At 33.6% G+C, this 25,381-nt stretch overlaps 1 protein-coding gene across 21 annotated transcripts in view; it reads right to left on the reverse strand.

Annotated features, from left to right (window-relative positions):
* Positions 1–1,504: 1,504 nt before the first annotated feature.
* Rbm26 (RNA binding motif protein 26) overlaps positions 1,505–25,381 on the reverse strand; it is a 74,826-nt gene continuing 50,949 nt past the window's right edge. For 14 of the 21 annotated variants that reach the window (XM_050144642.1, XM_050144641.1, XM_050144635.1 and 11 more), the window contains 6 exons: positions 21,547–21,747; positions 18,548–18,634; positions 11,677–11,790; positions 8,897–10,038; positions 8,235–8,293; positions 1,505–4,579 (listed from right to left, as the gene is read on the reverse strand). In XM_050144642.1, the coding sequence (XP_050000599.1) occupies positions 9,949–10,038; positions 11,677–11,790; positions 18,548–18,634; positions 21,547–21,747 (492 nt within the window). In that variant the 3' untranslated portion in view covers positions 1,505–4,579; positions 8,235–8,293; positions 8,897–9,948. Of the gene's footprint in view, positions 4,580–8,234; positions 10,039–11,676; positions 11,791–18,547; positions 18,635–21,546; positions 21,748–25,381 lie in introns of all 21 variants that reach the window. The other 7 variants (XM_050144625.1, XM_050144623.1, XM_050144621.1 and 4 more) reach the window with 7 other exon arrangements.

Genomic DNA, 25,381 nt, shown 5'->3' on the forward strand with positions numbered 1-25,381 from the left:
GAATAAAAGACATATTACATTAACTCAATAATGTACATTTTAGGCATTCAGTGAATCAGTAACCTCAAGTGTAAAACTCTGCAATGAGTTATTTAAACCACAGTCATACTAAATTATACCCAAGTTTTCCTATTTCTAGTTAAATAAAAACTTTGCCATCAGGTAGATATAAAAAAGCATAAATTTATAAAAAGTATAAATTATATAGTCCAATATAAAAATTTCTAGTTTTGGCACCAATCACAGAGCCTGTGCACTGGTCTGCAGGAGGCCCTCTGTATACATGCTGTGGTTGTTTAGCTTGGAGTTTTTGTGGGACTCCTAAAAGTGGGAATGGGGGTGTCTCCAACTTTTTGCCTATTCTTAGGACCTTTTTCCTGCTACTGGATTACCTCATTCAGACTATATGAGGGTATGTGCCTAGTCTTATTGTCATGCTGTGGTCAGCTATCACTGGAAGTCCTCTTTTCTAAAGGGAAATGGAGGAGCAGTGAATCTGGGGAAGAAGGGAGGCGGAAGGAAAGGGAGGAGAGGAAGGGGAAACTGCAATCGGATATATTGTATGAGAATAGAGTGAAAAACTAAAAGAAAAAATTCAAGTTTCCTTAAAATACACAACTCTATGTAATTAAAAAAAGACTAAAAAAGAAAAAAAATCATTCTTCTGAAGAAACACTTTTGGGTAAAGAAGAAACTGACAACATAATCTAAACACCAACAGGTGGCTGTGTATTTGTGTGAATGTGTACGTATGTGAGTGTTTACTTCTAAGTAAATATAAATTTTAATAATTTCACCAAGCACCATTTTTATTAAGAAATTTTACTGTTTAAAAACTAAACACACACACACACATAAATCAAGATTTACATCCTTTAAAGATGTATTTTTAATCCCCAGACTGTCACAAGTAGACTGACTACCATCAAGCTTTTTATGCCTGTGAGATGTATTCCTACAATGACACACAAAAGAATATGTAATATTTGTAATAACATTAACTATGAAAGAAACATGCTGAACATGAGAAAAGAAAGCCAAGTCTGACCAGGTGAGGAAAGGGGTCTATATCACCATCAGGTTACAAGGGGAACTTGTGAAAACATTTTTATGAGTCTACGGATCACCACTGTAAGCATTTTATACACAATTTCACTTTCAGACTCCATAGCAGCCACTCTTAGTCATGAGTGCAGTATTTTTGTATTCATCATTCAACATAGGAAGACCTTTTTGGCCACCAAATGGAAGAGGAAATTCAGCAGTAGAGAAGCAGAAACTAAGGACAAATGGTAATTAAGGGTTGTGCATGTATGGGAAGAGGCACTGGGGCTAATAACACACTTGAATCATGGCTGACCTTAACTTCAAGTGAGAACAGAGGGTAGACAGCGAAAGAAGAAACGTGGTTGCTTCTTCACTAACAGTTTCACAAGTCTCAACTGTGTATGCATGGTGGATAAATATCTTATTTATATAAATATAACTGTTACAAGATGTAGGATAATTTTAAAACATTAACAACTGTTTTTATTAAGACTATTTTATTTTTAAAATTTTCAAAATATAAAAATAATAAACATGGATATTTAATAAACAAAACATAATTCAACTATAAATAATAGAAGTGTTGACAACCCACATAAACACAGTCACTATAAACATTCTGTGCATACAAGAGTAATTTTCAAGTTCAAGTTTTACCTTTTCAGTTCAAGTTTTATCATCACTTTTAAAAATAGACAAGGAAGCTGCTACAGCTTAACCAATTACTTTTGCTCCACTCAAAGAGCAGGGAATTTCCCCCATGCCAACACGCATTCATGAAATGGGATAATTATGGGCACAGGTACTAACCACTGGAACAACCCAGTCTTCAGACAAGAAAAAGACTCCTTTGGTGTTTTCAGATTCAACAACAGTCCATAGAAACTGAGTTAAAACAAATCACTTATTAAAGGCAGTCTTGTGCCAGACAGCATGTGCAGAAGAAGTATGGTCAGAGTTGGGATTCTGAGAATCAGAAGTAAACATGTCGGAGTGCTCTGCTGATACATCACTGTGTCTCAGGAACACTCACTAAGGTGCTAGAATAAAGTCTTGGGGGCAAAACGGAAAATGCACATCAAGGGAAAACTTTTACAATGTAGTAACTCATCACATACTCTGTAAGTGTCTGTAGGAAACACGCTGCCTTCCGCTGAGCAAAGGACAGACGAGAGTTTAAAGCAGAGTATAATGACATAATTATTTTATGACTATAAAAGTTTTCCATTTCAAATGAGGGGAAAGCCATGCTTGAATATATCACCTTAAAATTCTAATCAAATTAATAGCCTTCGTCTTATCAAAATAAACTATTTTCTTTTGGGAGAAGCTGGGCAAAAATAAGGGCACAGTCATTCTGCATCATTTTCTTAAATTATTAGGTGTTCTCTAATGGGGCTGGACTCTTACCCGACTTAACACATACCATTTTATAGTTTTGCAGCTAGCAGGATTATTGTAAGCGATAATACAGTAAAGCCTAGCAAAGACTAGACAACAGATTCAATGACACGGAAAGGTTTTATAGCACCAATGACTGTTTCCTAAGACACTTGAGGGGACTGTATCACTTTAAAGTATTATCTTGTAAACAAGACCAAAAATATTGAATTGATCTGGATTTTGAGCATAAATATTTATAAATTCTATTAAAAAAACAAATATAGCATGACTAGAGCGACAATAGTGTAAAATCTAAGTATATTGAAAAATATAAAGATATATAAAAGGCTTCCATAATGCAGTCATGCAGAGGTAAACTGCTCCATTCAACTACACAAAAAAATGATTCTATACAGTTATGTACACATCACTCCATGACGAATTTATTCAAAAAAAAATGTTAAAAGCGAATCTCTAGTAACTAATGTTTAAGGATTTAAGTATAACTGACCAACTGACTCTCACAACAATTTTCAAAAAAAAGAAAAAAGAAAAAAAAATCACTGATCTTAAGGAGATGTCAACTTGACTTTTCATTCCCAAGGGCACATTCCACTTTGTTTTGCTTGTTGATTCAATAGCAAAAAGAAAAAGTAATAACAAAATAAATTTAAGGTGACAGTATGTAGCACTCACTAATGAAACCATCAAGAGTTACTGGCAGGTATAGTCTGTTCGGACCATGTTCTTTGGCTCTAACTTAAGCAACCACAATACTACCACTATAAAGACTTCTTTGAAAATAAAAAATGTCAATTATTCTGGTATGAATTCCCCATGGCTATCTAATAATTTGTGAAAAAGGGTAACAAAAAAAAAGTGTGGGGGGGGGAGGGGTAACGAAAAAAATGCCTTGTAGGCTATTATGTAATAATTACCTAAAATACATGCTTTACCTTTAACCATGCATGTATAATCAATGTGGATCAAGACAGACAATTTATAACATGACTAATGAGTTTGTTACATTTTATTATTCATGAAGACAATCACAATACATACTCAAGAGGGAAAAAGTGTTTGTAGGGTATCAGCTTTGTATAATAAAGTATGACTGAATAGAACTTAAAAAAAAATCAGAATCAATATAATTTGGTTTTTCTGAAGAGTAGCTATGATACTAGATTTCTCAAATACCTCTAAGGATCTTATAATGAATACTCAAATCAATTAGTAAAAAAAAAACTGGTGTGCTATAAAAAGGGTTTTGTTAATATTTATGATGAGAACTTTCTAAGTTTAAGCTATAGTGCTTATTATTAGTACATACACTTTTAAAGCAGCTGAAAACTAGCCATTAAAAATAAATACAACACTATTTCCCCTTGCTTGTAAGATTGTCTTTGATGTCTTGATTATAAGTGATGAAAATTGTATAAATTAGACAAATTTAGTAGATATATAATTTTAAAACACATAGGTCATTATTTATTACTTGAAAAGAAATAAAATTATTTTCCTTGTTTTTGAAGAATAGAACAACAACAAAAGTTCACTGAAGTAAGTGGTCCTAGCAATCACATCAATTTATACACTCACAATAACAAATTAATTACAATGTGTAAAAAGTACTTTATAGTTGTCTCAAAATTATTTTAGTGGCAATTCTAATTCAATAAATACATCTCAAAAATAAGAAAAATTAAAGCCAAACTTATGTTTAACATTTTAATTCATTTTCTTCATTCTAAACTGTTCAGTTAATGCTTTCATGGCTTTATATTTACCAGACACAATTCTCAGTTTGGCTGAGATGTACTATATTTCATAAGGAAACTAAAAGGCCTCGTTCCTTCCTAAGGTCTTTTACAAATTAAGCTGCTATAAAATAAGGAAAGAAAACATTTATGAATAAAGTCAGAAATATCACATATTTGATACACCTCTGGACCGAGATGTGCTCGTACAGAACTGTAAAGGTAAAGTGGTCATCACAGTACATGTAAACATAAACATCTATTCAGATTGGAAAGGGCAAACCCAAATGACATGACGATGGTATGAACAGTCATCTCCAACAGGACGGGACAGGACAGGGCTTGCTCATGTCGTCACAAAGCTAAAGTCAGGCAGTGATGTTCTCTCTCTGCTGGAAAAAGAGAACACTTATTAAAAAATAAAGAAATAAATAACAGAAAAACTCCAAAATTGAATTGCAGTATGAACTAACTCTAACTTACTAAGACATTTTTAAAAGTCTACTTGAGAAGGATCAAAAGTTACAAATTGTATCCAAGATTACCTTTGACTTAAGTGATTTTTTAACAAAATCTCTTGATATTATGCTTTCTAAAAATATTAGGTGTCAATATCACAGCACTACAAAACAGCTGTCATGGAAACTGGGGGAGGGGGCTAGAACATCTACTAAGGTCAGGTGGTATTTTTACACAGAGCTGTGAGCAGGCAAAGAGATTTTTAAAAATCACGTACAAGCCTCAAGTCACTGTAAATAAACCAAAAACAAAAACAAATTTCTTACAGTTTCCCAAGGATTTTCAAAAATAATCATAAGGATACCTTATTTCCTTAAGCTCCATACACTTATCATTTCTTTAATTATCCTATATGACACAAAATTCTAAACCAAGCACCAAGTGCAATAACAAAAATTTAAAAGGAACACATAGTGAGACAGTACCTGGGATGAGTGGATGAAATAAAGAAATAGAGGGGAGGTTTAGATCAAATATAAGAAGATATATAATACATGAGATCAAATATAAAAAGTTGATACAAAAAAGCTTTAAAATGTTCTCACTTAAGTAATGAACACAGAGTACTAATAAACTTTATCAAGTTAGATGCTTTTTACTAAGCATATCTGCTTTCATTAGAAATTACTGATAATGGCAATCATGGCCAGTATTTTTTTTTCCTTTCATAGAACTGGGTAGCTATTTACAAGATTACAATTCTGAGTGATAAAGAGACAAAAAATAATAATACCACTCTGTTTTAAAGCAACACATGCACACGGTGGAGCAGCCGTTTTTAGTTCAGAGAACTGACAACAGTGAGCTCCTTATATCTAATGTAAAAGAAGGGTGTATTCTTTTTGGTTTATAAATATTTTATACTTGTGGCTTAAAATCTGTTATTAAGTGTCCAATTTTAGTTCATAGAATTTTAGAAGAAAAAAAAAAGTCCTAAGAAAAAACCCAGAGTGAGTAATACAAAACTTCTTTTAGGACAACCTTGTTTTGAAGGCCTATTGAGATTTTAAGGGGGATAGGGCTACAGATATTTATACAAATGCTAGAACTAAGACTAGTTTTCTGTAATTAGCCTATATTCATTGTAGGAGGGGAGAAAACATATTTTGATAAGACCTGCACAGTACTCTGAGACAGTCACTGATATTTCAACAAATCCAATAAGCAAACGTTTGATTTCTTTTTGAGCCATTACACCCAATGGTCAGTGTTGCAAGTAAAATTTGAATACAGCCCCTCTTCCCTCTCCCCAGAAAACAGTCCTGGTTACAAAATACCTTCTTCAATGAGACTTAGCCATACTTGCTATACGTAATCAGCTAAAATAGTAGTATCTTTTCTTCATAGTAAACTACTGGTTTGTTACATTTGATCTTATAACAATAGAACAGAACCTATGGAATAGTCTTCCATTTCTTGCAACATGTTTTCATTAAGTGTCGGGGCATCCGTTACTTGTTAAAAAATAAAATTACAATTTTCTAATAACATATAAAACATTGTTTAGAGATTAAAAATATTCAAAGTGACAACCATCCCTTGAAGTAATCCTAATCAATCTTTTAACCAGAAATACATAATTTTCCCTATAGTTGCCTACCTTGTCTCTAATCTTTTCCCCACTCCCAATTCTACCTGCACAGACAGATAACCAGATGCGTACAACAAAGCAGCAAACTTATCAGGAGAGCTGTAGAATTAAAAAGGTTTCTCCTTTTAGGTGACATATTGTAGAAGGAAAAATGGAGATGAAAAAGATATAAATCTGCATTTGTTGAAAACTGGTATAATAGGCAAATAGTTTTATTTTTAAACCAAGTTTAGAACCAAAGAGTAAAGTTTTAAGTGGGAATGAGTAGAACTTGTAAAGACAGACGTTTACTTGTACTTTATAGGCTAAATGGCAAACTTGTGTTGGCAAATGCAAGCATTTGGAAACATACATACAAAACTTTAGCAAGAGGTATATGTAAATTATTAGAATCAAAGCTAAGTGGTTTTCACTGATGAGAAAAAGAATGTCAGGTAGGAATAACTGGCTTACAGATAGACGTATTTTGAACACTAATGTATCATCAGGGACAGTGGAGAGATAAAAGAGACATTAGAGATAATTTAGTCCAACCCTTTTCATTTTATATATAAGGAACAAACTCTGGGAAAGGCAAGAGACCTGGCCACAGAGTTACCTACAACAGTTGAGAACAAAAAATGAATCTCTTGATACTTGTTCAGTTCTCTAAACTAGGTCATCTATGGACCAAGAGAAATTTAGTGAGATGGTCTAGATTGGTGGCTTTCAGCATTTCTAACCACACATTTTAATAAAAAACCCAAAGATAAATTAACCCCTAGAAATGACTACAGTCTTTAATATTACACCATCTAGATGCCTTAACTGGGGACATGTCACAATTGGTTCTAAGTGTTTACCTCAATCACTACTTTTAACCCCTGTGATGAGACACATAGCTCTATCACTTTGTAAAATGGCCCCAGTGACTGAGGAGGCTATCCAGAGAGATTTTAGAAAATTGATAAGAATTAACAAGGGAGGTAATTGTCAACCTCATTACTATAAATTTAAATATGCATCCATTCATTATTTCATCCAACAAACATCTAAGTGCTCACATGAGCCAGGCTTTACTATAAGCACTAGAGATAAAAAGATGAATAAGACATGGTCCCCTTCCTAGAGGAGCTTGCAATCAATCTAGTGGGGGAAGACAAACATATAAACCAGATAAATTATGTTACAACATTAAATATTATAACAGAGATAGGAACAAAGCACTTTTTAAAAGGGTAAACATATGAACTGTCTAATGACCAAAGAGTCTACTAATTCTGTGTAGTATTCTGAGGTAAAGACTATCATGGTTACTATAAACACAATCTCATGGTCGATCAGTAAGAAGGGAAAAGACAGCAGCGGAGTTCTATAGTTTTTTCTTGTTCTGTAAAGTTGGTAACGAAATCACAAAGCTTATCTAGTTCTCCCACTGGCTCACAGGACTTTAGGTAAGCCACTCCATTTCTAGCAGCGTGTTTTCTTATTAGTAAAATGAGAACTACCATCTACTTAAAAGAGGTATCTTAGGTTTTAAATAAAAAATATAAATGTGGACAGAGAGTACTAGTATTTATAAACATATTCATGAATTAAAAACCTAGTAGCAATGCATCAGTAAATATTATTTATAATAAAAGCCAGACTAATTCTTATAAAAGTACAACTATAAATCTAATGAATACTGTGAATATGTAACCCTCATGCTAGGGAATGATAACGAGCCACAGTTGGTCTTCTGATTCATCCAAAGCACCATGCCTTAAAATTAAGTTATTAGGCAATTTCAGGCTAGGGAAGTTGATGAGCTATTTCTGAGCTTAAAAGAAAACTGGAATTTCAGTGACATTTCTAGGGAAATTTACAATAAAATTTGAAACTATAATCAAATCATAAAGCCAAAAATAGAATGGAGATTTAACTGGCCTTGGAAAGATTTACTTTCTTTATAATACCTGTTTGGTGTAAAGAGAAGAAACGTGAGCCTCTGCCAATTTGGCATCTTTCACGACTACTAAAAAGAAAAGAAAACAAACTTACCTAATGAATGAGAATAGCACAAAGTAAACACACAAGAGACTACATAAAAATATACCACAGTCTAAGCAAACGTTAGAGTCATTATTGTAGCAAATGGAATCTGAGTTTGAAATTTTATATATAAATGTGTACTAACTGCAAGTCAAACATTCCTATAAAATAGTACTGTCATAAAAACATACAACTATAAGCCCAGTAGGGAAAAAGACAAAACACCATCTGAGTTGTACTACTGCAAAAGATTGGTACTGGTGGGATTAGGTTTTGATTGTGTTGGCCCCAAAGTGGAAGAAAGTAGTTTAGTTTTGTTAAAGAGGTGTTTAAAAAAAAATCATAATCTTGAGAAGCAAAAATACTTGAAATAAATATAAAGACTTTAAAAAGTATATACAGTAATCTCCTACCCTCATTCTACAAAGAATATATTTCCTGAAAATGGTTTAACTAACTTTCAATAATTATATTTACGTGCCAGAGAATTCCACTTAAAAAAAAATCACAGTATTGTTGCAAATGTGAAAGATTTTTATATAAGTATAGTAAATGCACACTTAAAATATCAGACTGGAACACTTACCAAACAGTGTTTTCCTAAAGTGGTATCTATAGTACATTCTTTATTCATACATCTTCAAATGGTCAAGTTCTCTTTCATACATCCAAAATGTAATATGAAGTTGTCTTAGTCACCAAATGTTAGCGCTACTTGAAGTCTGGTTCCAAACTAATCAGCCTGCTTTTAAATTTTAAGACATCTGTTGAAAATGTATATGATCAAACCAAACTGAAGTGGTATCAATTTTAGACATTGGATTGTACATCATTATAAAGGTACCAGTACCCATTATTATTGAATGATTATAGCTCCTTTTGATAGTCAGGGGAAGGCAGATCATCATCTGGAATGGTCTGTTTCATTTTCTCTTTTTTTTTTCTTTTTTTTTCTTTTTTCTTTTTTTTTAACTTTTTTTTTAAATCAAGGAACATTGTCATGGATTTTTTTCATTGCTTTTTTTTTCTTTTCTTTTTTCTTTAAAAGACCATTCCACTTTATTTTTAGCATCCAGATGCATAAGGACTCATGTAAAGCAGTCATACACCATTATCATTAACACCCATGTGATAAAATACATACACAAATCCAACAAACGGCTAATACATAGTAAAGCCTAAGCATACTACTATGTAATATTATGAATACATAACTTGGAGACATTAGTTAGAGTACTATGTCATCTATTCATTTTTGAAAACATTCATTAAGGTTTTAAATGCAAACTCATTCCTTATTTGGAGTAAAACAAAATCCTCTATGTTATGACAAGAACTGGGTCATAAGTATTCAGATCTATTCATTAATTTACAAATAACCCAAAGAATTCTGTAATAAAAACATTGCATATGTTCTATTGTGATGTCTTTAGCAATTGTTTACTGAAATAAAATGCAAACATCAATCTTTTAAAATACAAGATCAGAAGGTAGTTTTCTTCTCTTTTATCTATTTGTGAAATCCATCTTCATCATATTTTACCAAAAATTGTTTTTACAAACATGTAAAAGTACATTAGATAATACTAATGAAACACAGGTAGAGTCCTAGCATATGCAGATCAGTGATCAGTCAAATCATCTTCTCCAAGAACGAGATTCATTGTCCTCTTCTTCTTCATCATCATCTTGAAGTAATGAGTCATCCACCAAAGACTCTTCCTGAAACTTTAGGTTAAGATGTATTTAGGAATTTACCCAAAATAAAAAAAGAAAAAGAAAAAAAAAAAAAAAGAAAGAAAAAAAAGAAAAGAAAAAAAAGGAAAAGAAAGAAAGAAAAAAAAAAGTAACACTTTTAAATACTTTCTCGCTCAAGAGTTGAATACAAACGGTTATTTCTATAGCTAAAACATGTCCTTATCCACTCAGTCTCTCTACAGTATGTTTTACTGCTTACATGAAGCAAGCAATAAAGATCAAGTTAAAATTTTGTACATGCCACTTCTACTCTGACAAATCATGCCATCTGCTGTACTTTAAAATACTGCTCAATCCTTCTTTAAAATGGGAATACATCAATTTTCACTGACTTACCCTAACTCTCAACACTCAAACAACCAATGACTTATAAAAATTCTACCACAACTTCAATTTGTTTTTTTGCTATCTGTAAAATATTTTTAAGGAAAACCAAACACCTCTTTCTTTTCCCCATTCCCTCCATAAAAACTTCTCACACTGCTTTCCCAAACTTCAAAATACCTAATACCAGGAGCTCTCCTGCTTTTCTCCCCATTCAATTCAAACTCAGGGAAGGACAAAGGTATAATCTAAAATATAAAATGACAAATCATGTACATGAGTTTCAAATACACATTTATTCTTGCATTTGACTATGGATATGCATAACAGACTTGAAATGCTCTTCAAACAAAGTGAAGCACCATTATGGAACTCTAACAAATATAAAACAGAATCTTTTACTTTCTTACCTTTATTTTTTAACTTCTTCAAAATTTTCCTATAGCTTTTTGCATGATTAAGCAAAACACAATTGCTTTATTTTAAATTCTTTTGTCTTAAAGGCTTTTATCATTCACTGTCTTACCTGCCAAACCTTTATTCCACTGAATAGCTGGTGTTACCTGAGAAAAATGCAATCTCCCATTCTTATCCTGAAGCTCAAATTCTGCTGAAAATGCCTTCCTCAACTACATTCCCAGTGGCAGCACATAGTTACGGAATACTACTATATTCAGGACTCGGCTCCATTAGCAATAAGCCTTTAAGAGTGTTCTGGACAGACACAATTAGTCTTTCCTGAGAGCTTCCCCAGCATGTTGTCCAAGTCTGCATTTGGCACATCAATATGCCTGCTATTGCAATTAGTTCCTTCTGTCTCTGTCACCACCCGCTTTTCCAGATTATAAGCTCCTTGATGATAGGGACCGTGTCTTATTCATTTTTGAGCCTATCACAAAATCTACCACATAGCAGGTAGTCATTCTAATGTACTAAAGCAATATGAATTTAAAAAGGCTAAAATGTTGATACAGCAATTGAGTAAATTAAATACCCTAAAACATAACATATTATAAGATTTCCTGTGAACAAAAATCTAATGAAGAATTATTATCTTCTAGAGGAATTAAAAACTGATATATCACATATTCTTTTTAGGTTAGCCATCAGCAACTCTTCTCATTAATCCATAAAATATAAAGTTGTCTGAATTTATCTGATCTCTCCTGGTTGGAATATGGCTTAGGAATAAAAGTATTATGTTAAAATCACAGCCATAAAAATACCTTTTATAAAAGAATTATGAATAATGATGGGAAAACAAGTAAAAAAAAAATAACATACTTCCTCTTCATCGGGTTCAACTTCTTCCGTTTCCACAGCTGAAATATTGGTTATTGGTTTATTCCACGCCAGTTTTAAATCCTGCCCTTTGAAACGAGCTCCATGAATTGCAGCCTAAAACAAGTAAGAATATGGGAATGAAGAATATTCTCATAAGCAAGTACTATTTCACTCTTGGTCAAATTTTAGTAAAAATAAGTATGTTTGCCAACTTACAGCCCAATGACAACTACTACTTAGACAACAATCCCATTATCCATCAAGATTTCAGCTCTAGTTTCTAACGTCTATTTTAAGATCAACATACTAAATGAATTTTGCTTCATTAACTGTCAATTTACATCTGATACATATAGTAACTATTAACTAGAAACCTTTAACAAATGAATGATCAAAACCATTGTAAAACGATGCATAACTAACATGAACTATAAACACCTTAAGAAAAGGGAAAGGTCACAGCTCTGAACTTATCTACAAAAAAGCAGTTTCCTATGAAAACATTTCGAAAATGATGGTGATGACAGCTGAAAAAAATGTTCAGGTCTAAGGTTAGTGCTATAGTCAGTAGCGGGTATGGAAGCACCATTTTTTAAAATAACAAGAATGAACAAAAATCAATGCTAGCAACATTTTAAAGTAACTCATGGTCACAAAAGATTTATACTACAGACTCAAAGTACAGAATAATAAGAAGCATAGAAACAATTATATATACAATAACACCTGAAAATCTGTTGTATGTAGTATTAATGGCCCAACATACAAATTTTAAATACATACATACATATGGATGTTTTAGTTCAGAAAAAAACTGAAAACTGAAGCTGAAATCATTTCATAAGTATATCAGATTACTTTTAGGAATAATAAACAGCACATGCAAAATACCTATAAATTTTTTTTCTATTTAGCCAAAAACATAAATATAAAAAGTACAAACTATGATCAGCAACCTATACAGTAAATTTTAGGTAAGCAGTTTATTTTGTTTCTGGGGGAAAAGGTCTTTGCTGTGTATCTCTACCTGGACTTGAACTCACACTCCTCCTGCTTCAGAGTCTCCTACTAAGGTACAATACAGTTGTACAATACTACACCTTGCAACAACAGGTTACTGACAAATTTTTATAACAAATGAATTTTGTCCTTTTCTATAGTTAACACATATTTCAAATTTGTAAGGTAAACTTTTGTTTTTCCCAAGACAGGGTTTCTCTATGTAATAATAGCCCTGGCTGTACTGGAACTTGACCAGGCTGGCCTCAAACTTTCAGAGAATCGCCTGACACTGCTTCCCAAGTGCTGGGATTAAAGGCATGCACTACCGCTGCCTGGCATAGGGTGAACTTTTAACTTTATATCATTTTAATTTTTTAAAAACTGGATGGAGGGCCAAGTAGTCTCCAAAATACTACTATTACCGTTGCTCTTGGATACTGGGGGGTTTTTAAAAACTAGGTGTTTTCAATTTTAATGAATTTTGTTCTTTAGAAACTTTTAACAATCTAGGCTATATAAACCTGTGAAACAACTTTGAATTTTTGTTCCCTGAAGATGAAAATTTAATTCAAGAAACCTAAGCTTTTCTTATAAGAAACATTAAGTTCCATGATTATTTTCATTATAGTAAAATCTATTTATAATAAGCCTTTCAGAAATTAGAATGTAATTCAGGTAATTTAAAACATAATTATTTCTGTAACTCACCCATTTTATCTATCTGTCTGTCTATTTACCTATCTATCTAACTTTTCAAGACAGGGTTTCTATTTGTTTACTTATTTTTTCTGTTTTGTTGGTTTCCAAGGCAGGGCTTCTCTGCATAACCCTGTCTGTCCTAGAACTTGCTCTGCGAACCAGGCTGGCGATACACTCAGATCTGCCTTCCTCTGCGTCCCTAGTACTGAGATTAAAGGAGTACACCATTACACCCAGGTTCATTTTATATTTTTTAAAATTCAAATTTAAGTAATATAGTATAAAAAATTATTATTCATAATTATCATGACTATAAGGCTAAGAGATAGCCACCACTATATAATTTGGGACAGAGGGCAGTGCTAGTGGAAGTCAGAAGAGGACACAGGATCCCTAGGGGCTGGAGTTACAGGTGTTGTGAGCTGTCAGATACTATCCAGAAAAGTAATTCACAAAATAGGTGAAAGTGTGTAAGGTTTAGAGACATAAAAAGGTGGTTTTGGGTTGATAATACAAGTTAAAATAGAAAGTGAATTAGTACAACACTTGAACATACCAAGGCAGGGCAGATAATGGAGTATTTTCTCTGAATTTGTCAACTGCAAATGGACTAGACATTGTTAATGTAATTATTATCTGTATACATTTGTATGTAGTTACTGTATATAGTTTTACTATATTAGCTAAAACCATTGTTTTTTTTTATTTAGACAAAAAGGGAGAAATGTGTAATATTATTTGTGTTCTTACATATAAAGCTTGCTTGGAATCAGAGGGTGGAGCTAGCCACTGGTTTTAGCCATAGAGAGGAAACAGGAAGCAATAAGGCTGGGGCAGAGAGAAGACCCTTCGGGAGGAACCCCAGGCAGAGGTAAGAAGTCACTGGTGAATACTCTGCTGCTTCTCTGATCTTTCAGGTTTGTACCCTGGTATCTGACTCCTGGTTTTTATTGATAAGGATTAATTAGATTAACACTTCACCTGATGCTAGAAACTGAACTGGGGTCCTCTACAAACAGCAATAGTCATGTTTAACCACCAAGTCACCTTTCCAGCTCCTCATTAACTTTTTAAACAATGACTCCTGCTTGGATTTTTCTAATAGAAAAGAATTTTATCATAATTATGGGAATGTAATTTTGCAAGATAATTTATTATATTTTTAAGAAGTAGTTATTCTTTGATTTTAACAGAAAGTTTTAAATTTTTATGTAAAAGAATTTATCAGACTTTTCCTTTGTAGATATGTCATAACTTAAAAAGCACTCACTAAATTAAGGTAATTTAAAAACAATTTTTATGTATGTTTGTCTGAATGCCTGAGCGCATATATATATATATATATATATATGCATGTGTATACAGAACAGCAGGTAACACAGGATGTCTTCCTTAGTTACTCTCCACCTTAACTTTTTTGAGACAAAATCTCCCATTAAACATAAATCTGGCTAGAATAGTTGGCTTGCTAGGAAGCCCCAAATTTCTAGCTGTATCTACCTCCCCAATGCTGAGATTACAGACTAACACTTTCCATGGCTAGCTTTTTGGAGTGCTGGAGATGACTTAGATCCTCGTGTTTCACACAAGTACTATATTACATCACCTCCACAGGTACTACGGCTGTAGATTTGTCGGTGTGTGTGTGTGTGTGTGTGTGTGTGTGTGTGTGTGTAAAACTGTATGCTATGCGTGTGCAGGTGCTCCAGAGGCCAGAAGAGAGTGTCAGAATCCCTGAAGCTGGAGTTACATGTGATTATATATTCAGTTCCATGGTACTTTGAATCAACCGTGGGTCATCTGAATAGCAGAAGGTTCTCTGAACTGCTGACACATCTCTCCAGCCCTGTTTTGGGTTTTTTTGAGGCAGGATCCTCTGGGTTTTAAGTCAGGCTGTCCTCAGATTTCCCATAGACTTTAGCTAACAAATATTTTTGTTGTTTTCCAGTTTGAACTTGAACTATAAAAAGCAATAAAATGTCTTGTTTTTTGTCCATCCCCTCCCCAAGATATTGTCCAAATATATTTACTAAATGTTTTATTTGGTACTTTTAAACAGCTCTTTTGTGAGCCTTTAAAATCCATAAATATGTATAATACATGGACATCTATTTCTGAATTCTACTTTGTCTTATTTTCTATATCTATTCTAATTCATAACTTATTATAAATTAAATACCGTTCTTTGTTCATTTATATTTGTCACTAATTGATGTTTTTCCTACTTGTGGCCAAATACAGTACCACATGATCTTTAACAGGTGTTAGTTAATGTTTTTATACTAATGAGCTTTAGTATTGTTTTTATATAGTATACTAAGAACAACAAGAGTTCTGCAAGCATCTCACGGAAATTTAAGAAGGAACTTCATAGATATTTCTAAAAATGTTAACAAATATCACACAAGTACTTTTACATGTACTTTCTGTAAGACACTTAAGGAAAGTAGTGTGGTGATATTTTGTTTGTGCTCTAACAAGTTTTCCTGAAGATCACAGTGTGGAGCTAAGTCACTACTAGTCAGCCATAGAGGCCAAGCAGTAGTGGCATACACCTTTAATCCCAGCACTCGAGACAGGTGGACCCTCTGAATTCAAGGCCACTCTAAACTAGACTCGATTTAATCTGCCTAAAAGAGAAAACATAGCCAGGCGGTGGTGGTTCACACGTTTAATCCCAGGACTTGGGAGTCTTTAACTCAACACCAGGGAGGTGAAGACAGATATGGGATATGGCTTGATGGAAAGAAAAATATACGGTGGAGAGAGACAGGAGCTCAAGCATTTGGTCTGAGGACTTGGAGAGAGAGGATGCCCTATTCAGTCTGAGGATTTTGTGGAGGTAATAACTAGTGCTGACTGCTTTCTCTGAACTTTCAGCTTTCACCCCCTAATATCTGACTCTGGGTTTTTATTATTAAGACCAATTAGAATTTGCACTACAGTGCAGTAATGTTAATGGAAATAGGACTATATATAAAAATGCACAAAACAAGAAGAATAGAAAATAGTCCCATGTCAGTGTAAACACAGTTAAAAATCCACTATATTTTCAAAATCCTCCAAGTTATCAAGATTCATCCAGAAAGGTTTCATTTGGTTTGCTTTTTGTTATTATTGTTGCTTTGAGACAGTTCTGTTATACAGTCCTGGCTAGTTTCAAATTAACTATGACGACCCTGAATAATGAGATTACATGTCATGAAGCCCAGCCATTAAAGGGAAAAAAAATTCTTAAAAAAATTTTTTTAGTAAAAAAAAGTATTATTTCAAAATACTAAAAAAGATGGAAATTTTATCATCATGTTTTGTAGAAGCAAGTATCATTAATATGTAGAGGGAAATTCTTCATGTAAAACTAAAACCTCTCAGAGAAAATTTAATAAAGTTCTACCTAACACACATAAACTATTGTTTTTAAATAATTACTCTTTTTTTTTTTTTTTTTTTGGGGTTTTCGAGACAGGGTTTCTCTGTAGCTTTGGTGCCCGTCCCGGAACTAGCTCTTGAAGACCAGGCTGGCCTCGAACTCCGAGAGATCCGCCTGCCTCTGCCTCCTGAATGCTGGGATTAAAGGCATGCGCCACCACCACCCAGCAATCACAATTTTTTTTTAAAAAATGTGTTGGTTTTTTTTTTTTTCGATTTTTTCAAAACAGGGTTCCTCTTTGTAGCCCTGGCTACCCCAGAACTTGCTCTACAAGCCAAGGTGGGTAATTAAAAGGTTAAGTACTTCCCACATAAGCATGAGAAGAATTCAGATCTCTACTAGCCAAGTAAGTGCCAGGAAGGCATGACAGTCCAGAAGTAATCCTAGAATTCAGGGGATCCTTACATCAAGGTGAGCTCATCAAGAGGCACAACCTCAATATAAAATGAGAGTAACTAAGAAAGAGACATTGAACATCAATCTCTGGTCTCTACAGGCACATGGATACACATGCACACACACCCACAAACATGCAATTACACAATGTAAACATGCACGCACACACACACACATAAACTTAAGATATTTCTGGGTTGTCTTTTGAAAGACAATTCAAGCGCAAGGCAGGGGCATGGTGATGCGTACCTTTAATCCCAGTACTAGGGACACAGAGATAGGCACATCTCTGTGAGTTCAAGGCTAGCCTGGTCTACATAGTGCACTCAATGATAACCAGAGATACACTGCCATAAAGATCCCATTTCAAAAATACAAAACAGACAATTCAAAGTATATCGATTAAGATAACTATATAACAAGGACTCTAAAAGCTAGAGTGACATATCTTCTCTTGGACAAATAACAGCAGCCTATTCAGGCATAGACTAAACAAGAGATGCTTCTGTAGAACTCAACCTGCAGGGACCCAGAACTCATAGGTGAAGGATAAATAAAAAGGGCAGGCAAAAATCACACTTTCTCTACATCTACCCTAGATAACTCTTACCATTATTCTACTAATGCAGACTATGTCCAGATAAAACAGTAAACAGTGGAAAGAGTGGCCCTAATTTCTATAAAAAGAGCTTATATCGAGTTAAAGCAATATTAAATTCTACTTGGTGTCTAACTTATACATGCTATATGATGTAGTAACGTTTCATTTGCATTTTAATAAAAAAAGTTTGCCTGAAGATCAGAGAGTAAAACAGCCTCATAGGTCAGCCTTACCCACCAGGCAGTGGTAACACACACCTTTAATCCCAGTAGCCACACTAGTTGCCACAGAAACCAGGAGGTTCACGCCTTTAATCTCAGGGGTGCACACCTTTAATTCCAGCCCTAGAGAAGATTTTAAGATGGGAGGAGAGAGCTCTCAGACAGAGTCTCATTCTGAGATTTCTGGAGGCAGGATTGTCATTTCAGACTGAGGTAGAGGTAAGAGCCACTAGCTGGCTGTTTTAGTTTTCTGACCTTCAGGTTAAACCCCAATATCTGACTCTGAGTTTTTATTATTCATGCTTCAATATCATATTGTATTAGCATTATATTTATTATATTAAAATGTTACATACAGATTCCCTAAGAAAATAAAGACATTTCTTTCATAAACACAAACTTGCACTTCAAATAGTCTACCTTCTGTCAAAGTACAATTAATCAGTAAACTTGAAATTTATATTAAAACTTAAGGAAATAATAATCATCTAAATTGGAAGTTTTAATTATTTTAACACTTACAGCTTCTGCTTCTGCTCTTGTCTTGAATGTAATTATCGCATGAAGTGATGAGTCGTCAATCTGACAATCCTCAATTTCCCCATATTGCTGTAAATTAACAAATTATTTCCTCAAAATAAATGTTTTAAAATATCTAAAACCCCAACTGCATTAGAAAAGTAATAAGCATAACCCAAAATATATAACTTATACAGCTTAAAAGACAAATAGTAATTTCATCTAATCCTATCATCTTCCAATCTCAGTTCTAATTCTATACTTCCCAGAATTAGTGACATTATGCTCTATTTGAGAAATAATGGATAAAATAATAATGGTCAAAGCCTGAGGTTGCTTACCAACCTTCCTTATTACGCCAACCTAGGACAAGGTAAATTTGTTCTTAAACAGTATACTGAATAATCAAAACTAGGAAATTCTAGTATCATTTTCAGTAAAAGGGAGGAAAGATTCAGAGAATTCAAGCAATTTTTCCAAGCAGTCAAGCAAATTATCAAGATGAAGATCCAGGCCTTCTGATTGTAAATTCAACATTAACTGAGCATGGGTTCCCTTACTATGCATCCTATTATGGCATACACAATTTACAATACTTAAATACTAACCCAATTATACTATGCCTGATTGGAGTTTGCTGTATTTTCCCCAAATTAAGGAAGATTTTTCTAAACAGCAATTTTACTACCTGAAGATTAGTTCTTTGTATATTACTAATATTTTCCTTTTGTTCCAAAATAAAAGTACAGCCATAAATTCATTAAACACAAATTTTTGTGAACTAATTTATACTTGTACAAGTTATTTAATCTCTTCAGGTTTCATGTCCTCACCTTAAAAAAAAAATGGGCAAAATAGCAGCCAATCTTAGTGTCAACTTGACTATGTGGAATTAACTAAAACCCAAAGATGGGGCACACCTTTGAGAGTTGTTTTGCTTTGTTTTTAATTAAATTATTTGAAATGGGAAGACCCATTTATGGATCTTTGAGGTGTGAAAATACACCTTTAATCCAGGTAGTATGATGTAGAAAGATCCATCTTCAATTTGGATCACACCTTCGGCTGGCAGCCTACATAAAGGACATGGAAGAAGGAAGCTGGCTCTCTCTGCCTGCTGATAGCACTCTCAACAGCAAGTCCATTCCTTCTCTGGCAAGAATGGTCTATTTTGGGGGGATTTCGGTGTAATACTGAAGCTGAGACAGTGAGTCTTGTGAACTGGACAACTACTAGATTCCTGGAACTTCCATTGGTACAGACAATCACTCTTGGACTAGCTGGACCATAGTCTTTAAGTCATTCTAATAAATCCCCCCTCACTCTTTATGAGACTCCTCTAGAGAATCCTGACTAAATCAAGTGGTCATTCAAGTAATTCTTAATATCCCCAATAAATTTCAACTGTTTTTATTACCATTGTTACTGGTTTAACTAAATAAATTTTAAAAAGCATTTGTTAAACGCAATTTTTCTGTCAACGGTCCTTAATCTCTATACCCTGTCTCTTATGCTCAGAGATAAAAAAGTTAAACTTTGATATGTGTACTCTTGTTTAACACTAGTATTCTTCATGAGCAAATAACCACTTCTAACTTAGAGCTAAAAATCTCCAAGTTTATGGAACAATTTCTATTCTTAAGTTTCTGAATATTTATTTCTCAAACATCTTAGTCTCAGCAAAACACGATTATAACAAACGATTATTTTAGCATATTGATTGCTAGTCCCCTAATTAGCTCAATAACTATATACAAGACAGGTAGATTATCTGGATCTCCTTTCCTTTGTAGAGTGGGACACAGAGGAGGGAAGAGCTGAGTTGCATCGCCAAGCACATTTCTAGTTCTCAGTCTTTATGCTTCTGAATCCAACAAGCACAGGACTCTCCAGACTCCTCAGCCTTAAATATTAATCACTTTAGTTACTTCATAAACATCAATTATTTCTTTCAAAACTTCCTTATATTTGGATAAATATTAACTAAAAGCTTGAAATATGAATGCCAAAAACCGAAATATAAATTTCTAAATGATGAAGACAGCTAATACCTATTCTTCTAGTTCTCAGTTTCAATTTTATTAATTGCTAAACTTTCCTCCACTAATCTTTTCACCACACGTCAGGGTCAAACTAGTCATTGGGGTCTTTAAGTGTTTACTAAAATGAAGTTTGGTTCAACTGACCTGCGTCAAAGCAATGTATCTTAAAAGCTCTGTAAGTAAAGAACTGATGGCTCTTCCTCTCTCTGATGTAATTACCAGAATACCTAGGTTAATACTGACGTCTAGTAACTTATGTTCTGGATAACACTAAACACTGAAATAACTATAATGAAAGGGTAAGGTAGATATAGTCTCCATTCTGCACATTAGCCTATGAATCCCAGGAAGGAATCTCCTTCTCTTAGCCACTCTACCATTAGATAAACTTTCTTAAATTTTACCCTTGATCTAAGTAAGACAACTTTTAGATTATACATCAAAAGTATATCTTCCTTCAATTTTACTAGGCTCTATGAAAATCTTGTAATTTATTTTCATATTTAAAAATCGAAATGGTCTAGATAACATGCCTATTTTTCTTTAAGTTATCAACATAAACCTACTCATAAGGTCCCTCTCTGAAACAATGACGCTTAAATAATTAGCCTTATAGTATTTAAAGGCCTATCTAGTTTTGAGAATTATAAAATTTTAGCTGGTTCGTGGTAAACCACACCTTTAATCCCAGCAATTGAGAGGTAGAGACAGGAGAATCTCTGAATCTGAGGCCAGACTGGTCTACAAGCGAGTTTCAGGACATCCAGGGCTACAAAGTGAAACCCTGTCTTGAAAAAAAAAAAAAAATATTTCTCACAAATAATCAAAGAGACCCTGTTTCTGTTTTATAAAAACTAACAAAAAAGACTACTATACATTTTCCTAACCTTTCCTTTAGTTATATCTACTAACCCAACAAACAATTATTTGTATTATTTTTGCTAGAGGTTAAGAAAGTACCGCAAAGTGAGGAAGAAGATCTTCTCTGTCACTCTCTGTAAATGCGGAAATCTCCAAGGCTCTGGGCCGGTGATCCACCACAGCATGTCCAGGAACACCTCTTCCTCGACCTCTGCCCCTGCCCCGGCCATGAGCTGCACCGCGACCTCTTGGATGAATTCCTCTACCTCGGCCAGATGAAAGAATTCCTCTTTTAGCAGCCTAGAAAAGAAAAAGTGCATAGGTTACACATGTAGTAAGTAGGCACTTAGACCTCTAATTTGAAAAGCCTAACTCTGTGTTTCTGAGCTTTCAGATTTTAAAATATTTCCATTGATTTTCTTTACTTGTTGAACATAACAAGTAAATTCAATACTATACCTGTGTTAACTAAAGCCATGTGTTACAATTTCAAAAATGATTCATATACTTATACAATCTGAGAAAGTATTTAGATAACTACAAAACATGAAAAATATAAAATTACTGAATGTGCTTTTTCTAAAAGTATTTAAAATATAAAAATTTAAAAACATTTACAATTTTATTACATTATTTTCAGTCTCTTTCCACCAAATAGGTCCCCAGAGAACTAATTCGAGTCATCAAACCTGTCAGCTAGCCAATTTCACACACTTAGCCATCTTGCCACCTCATCCTTCTTCTTCCCTCCCAAACTAAATTCATACTCAAAGCCATCAAGGACACAGGACAAGAAGACTGGTAACTCTGGATCTCCTAGTTCCTTCAAAAGTCTAGTTAATACAGACTACAGCATGACCTACATAAATAATAAACACATTTTACATTGAATATACTCCAACCCTTCAAGCTTTATATAATTTTTAAATGAATGCTATTTCATTTTTGTTGACTAAACTGGTCTAGTAAGTTTTCTCAAATGCAGTATTTTGCTCTTACCATAGAATACAGAATATCAATATTCTACCATACCATTTCTTTCACATGGAGCACCATTCCCTGATTATACCAATATTTCATCAACACCTATGTTAGCAGTCATTAACCCTAAGTAAAATTTCAGGCTGTGCAGTTGCCACAGTCATTAAAATGCTTACCATGTAAGCACCCTACACAACAAGGGCATCAGTAGTGGTTTGAAAGAAAATTGCTCTCATAGGTTCAAAGGAGCAGCACTATTAGGAGGTGGGGCCTTGTTGGAGCAGGGGTAGATTGTTAGAGGAAATGTGTCATTGGGGGTGGGCTTTGAGGTCTAAAATGCTCAAGCCAGGTCCAGTATGTCATTGTGTCTTCCTGCTGTGTGCTGATCCTGATGCAGAACTCTCAGCTACCCCTCCAGCACCATGTCTGCCTGTTATGTCCCTATGCTTCCTTCCACAATAACAATGAACTAAATCCCTCAACTGTGAGCTAGCCCCATTTAAATCCTTTCCCTTGCAAAAGTTGCAGTGGTCATGGTATCTCTTCACAAAAATAGAAACCCTGATTAAGACAACACCATAATGTACATCTGTAATCTCATCATCAGAGAGACACAGATAGGCAGACCCCTGGGCCCTCTTGGCCAGTCATATCGTTGAGCAACGAATGAACAGTGAAGCTTGGGTAAGACACTCAACATTAACTTTTGGCATCTAGCCTCCACACATGCATTAGCACCTGTGCACACATGCAACATAAATACAAATACACATAAATCACATACACAAGCTCAATTTCTAGACAGGTAAATTACTGACATGGGTTCTTATACAAGACTTAGGTTCAACTTCAAACACCCACACGGTGCTTGACAGTTCCAAGAGATCCTTTTCTGACTTCCATGGTCATTATCCATACATGTGGTACATATACACACATATATGCAAGCAAACACTCATTCAAAAGAATAAAATAAAACTTAGGAGCAACTCACCTAAAATTTGGTAATTAACTGAATATATAGAGGCTGAACAAAGAAAGGGTGTGATCAAGACTCCCTCCTTATTTCTAATTTGAGTAACCATATATACAAACTTTGTAAGCAAGATAAACAATGATGAACATGCTGATAAGGGTTATTTGACATCCAAGCAATAACATCAAATTATGAGCACCAAAAAATAAACACATAAAATCAAATAATAATGCTTAATGAAATAAATAAGACAACTACTGTAAGATTTCATTTACACACAGAATCTGAAACAGCAATCTCATAGAAACAGAAGAATGGCTATTACCAAGGGTTGAGTTGGTGTGGAAAATAAGGGAAATGTTGGTCAAAATGTACAATGGAATAAATTCTATCATCAGTTGTATAGTACAGTGAGTACAACTGATGATAGTAGATGATATATGAGAACAGCTAGGGAAGAAATTTTTGATATATTTTCATAAGAATTTGAATATGTATGAATTACTTTGATAACTCATTTCATGATGTATACATATACTAAAACATCATGCTACATACCATACACATATACAACTCTTAACTGGTCAATTAAAAAATGCTGAAATAAAATAATATAGTTTAAAGGGGCAAGGTTATTAAAATTAAACGTATGAAAAGTATGCCCTTCAGAATATTAATGACACACAGATAATCCCTGAAAATTAAGCTACAGCAAGCCTATAATTTGAAGATTCAATCTAAAGGTCTCTAAAAAATCCTATAGTCAAGCAGCATATTCAGTATGACCTTTTTAAATTATACTTAATCATAGAATATGTGCCAACGAGTCTCTATTAATGATAACAGAATTACTATAATGTTTATATTCTGGAATCTACTACATTACTGCATATATGAGTATTATTGAAAACCAAAGCTGAGTCACCATAAAAGAACAGAAAATACCATTTTACCTTTGGCTGAATTACAACAAGTAAAACACAGAACAATAAATTTTTGTGTTATTTTTATCTATTGTTATTTACTTACTAAAATCATATGTCAGAAATTTTACAATACTAATGGTACTAATGGTACAAAATATTCATAAGGAGAAAATAATTTTAAAATTAATGGAAGAAACCTATTGTTTTGGGTAGAATATGTAGGCAAACCAGATCATGTTTCAAGGGAATGCAAGTGTATACATGTTTAGGACAAAATTTCATAGCTTTCTCTAACTTTCAGATAAGACCTAGCCCAGGACATGGCCAGTAGGTTCTAAAAGTTAAATCTTTAAAACTTATACAGCACTAAACAGATTTCTACTGCATTGTAAGGTGAGGGGGAAAAAATCAGTGTCAACATACTCTGTAAGGAAAGTTTAATTAAGCAAAATGATCTAAAATGTTAAAAAAATATATAAAAATAAAAAACCTTAGATTGTATCAAGCAACAGTAAACAGACATTAATATAGTTTCCTATTGTTATATAATTTTATTTCTATACATTTTAATAAATGTTAAGCATCATGTTTTTTAATAAGAGATCAATTGCATGAGGAGTTTCTTATATAACCATTAACTGAATTATAATGTAGCTTATCTTCTCTTTTAAAACAGCCACAGCACCATCTATAGGCCAAACTTAAACAAGCATGTGTTTAAAAAGGTTTACAGCTGAGTCTATTCTTTAGCCACTCAACAATACAATATGCCTACATAACTTTACACATATAAAGACTGTTTTCATACAATTACCTGAAAAGCCTTTAACTGTATTTAATCCAAAGAAGAAAAAGAGAACAAAAACAAAGAAGAAATAAAATTAACTATAAATGGACACCAGTAAGCAGTAAGATGTCTCAGAGGGTAAATACACTGCAGTCAATGCTCAAGAGCCACATGGTAAAAGGAGAGAACACACCCCACAAACGGCCCTCATATTCCTATGCAAATGAATAAATTAATAAGCAAAATAAAGTTTGTTTTTTTTTA

The sequence above is a fragment of the Alexandromys fortis genome, unplaced genomic scaffold (assembly GCF_014885135.2).
Source record: "Alexandromys fortis isolate MF-2015 unplaced genomic scaffold, M_Fortis_MF-2015_v1.1 scaffold_43, whole genome shotgun sequence".
NCBI lineage: Eukaryota > Metazoa > Chordata > Mammalia > Rodentia > Cricetidae > Alexandromys > Alexandromys fortis.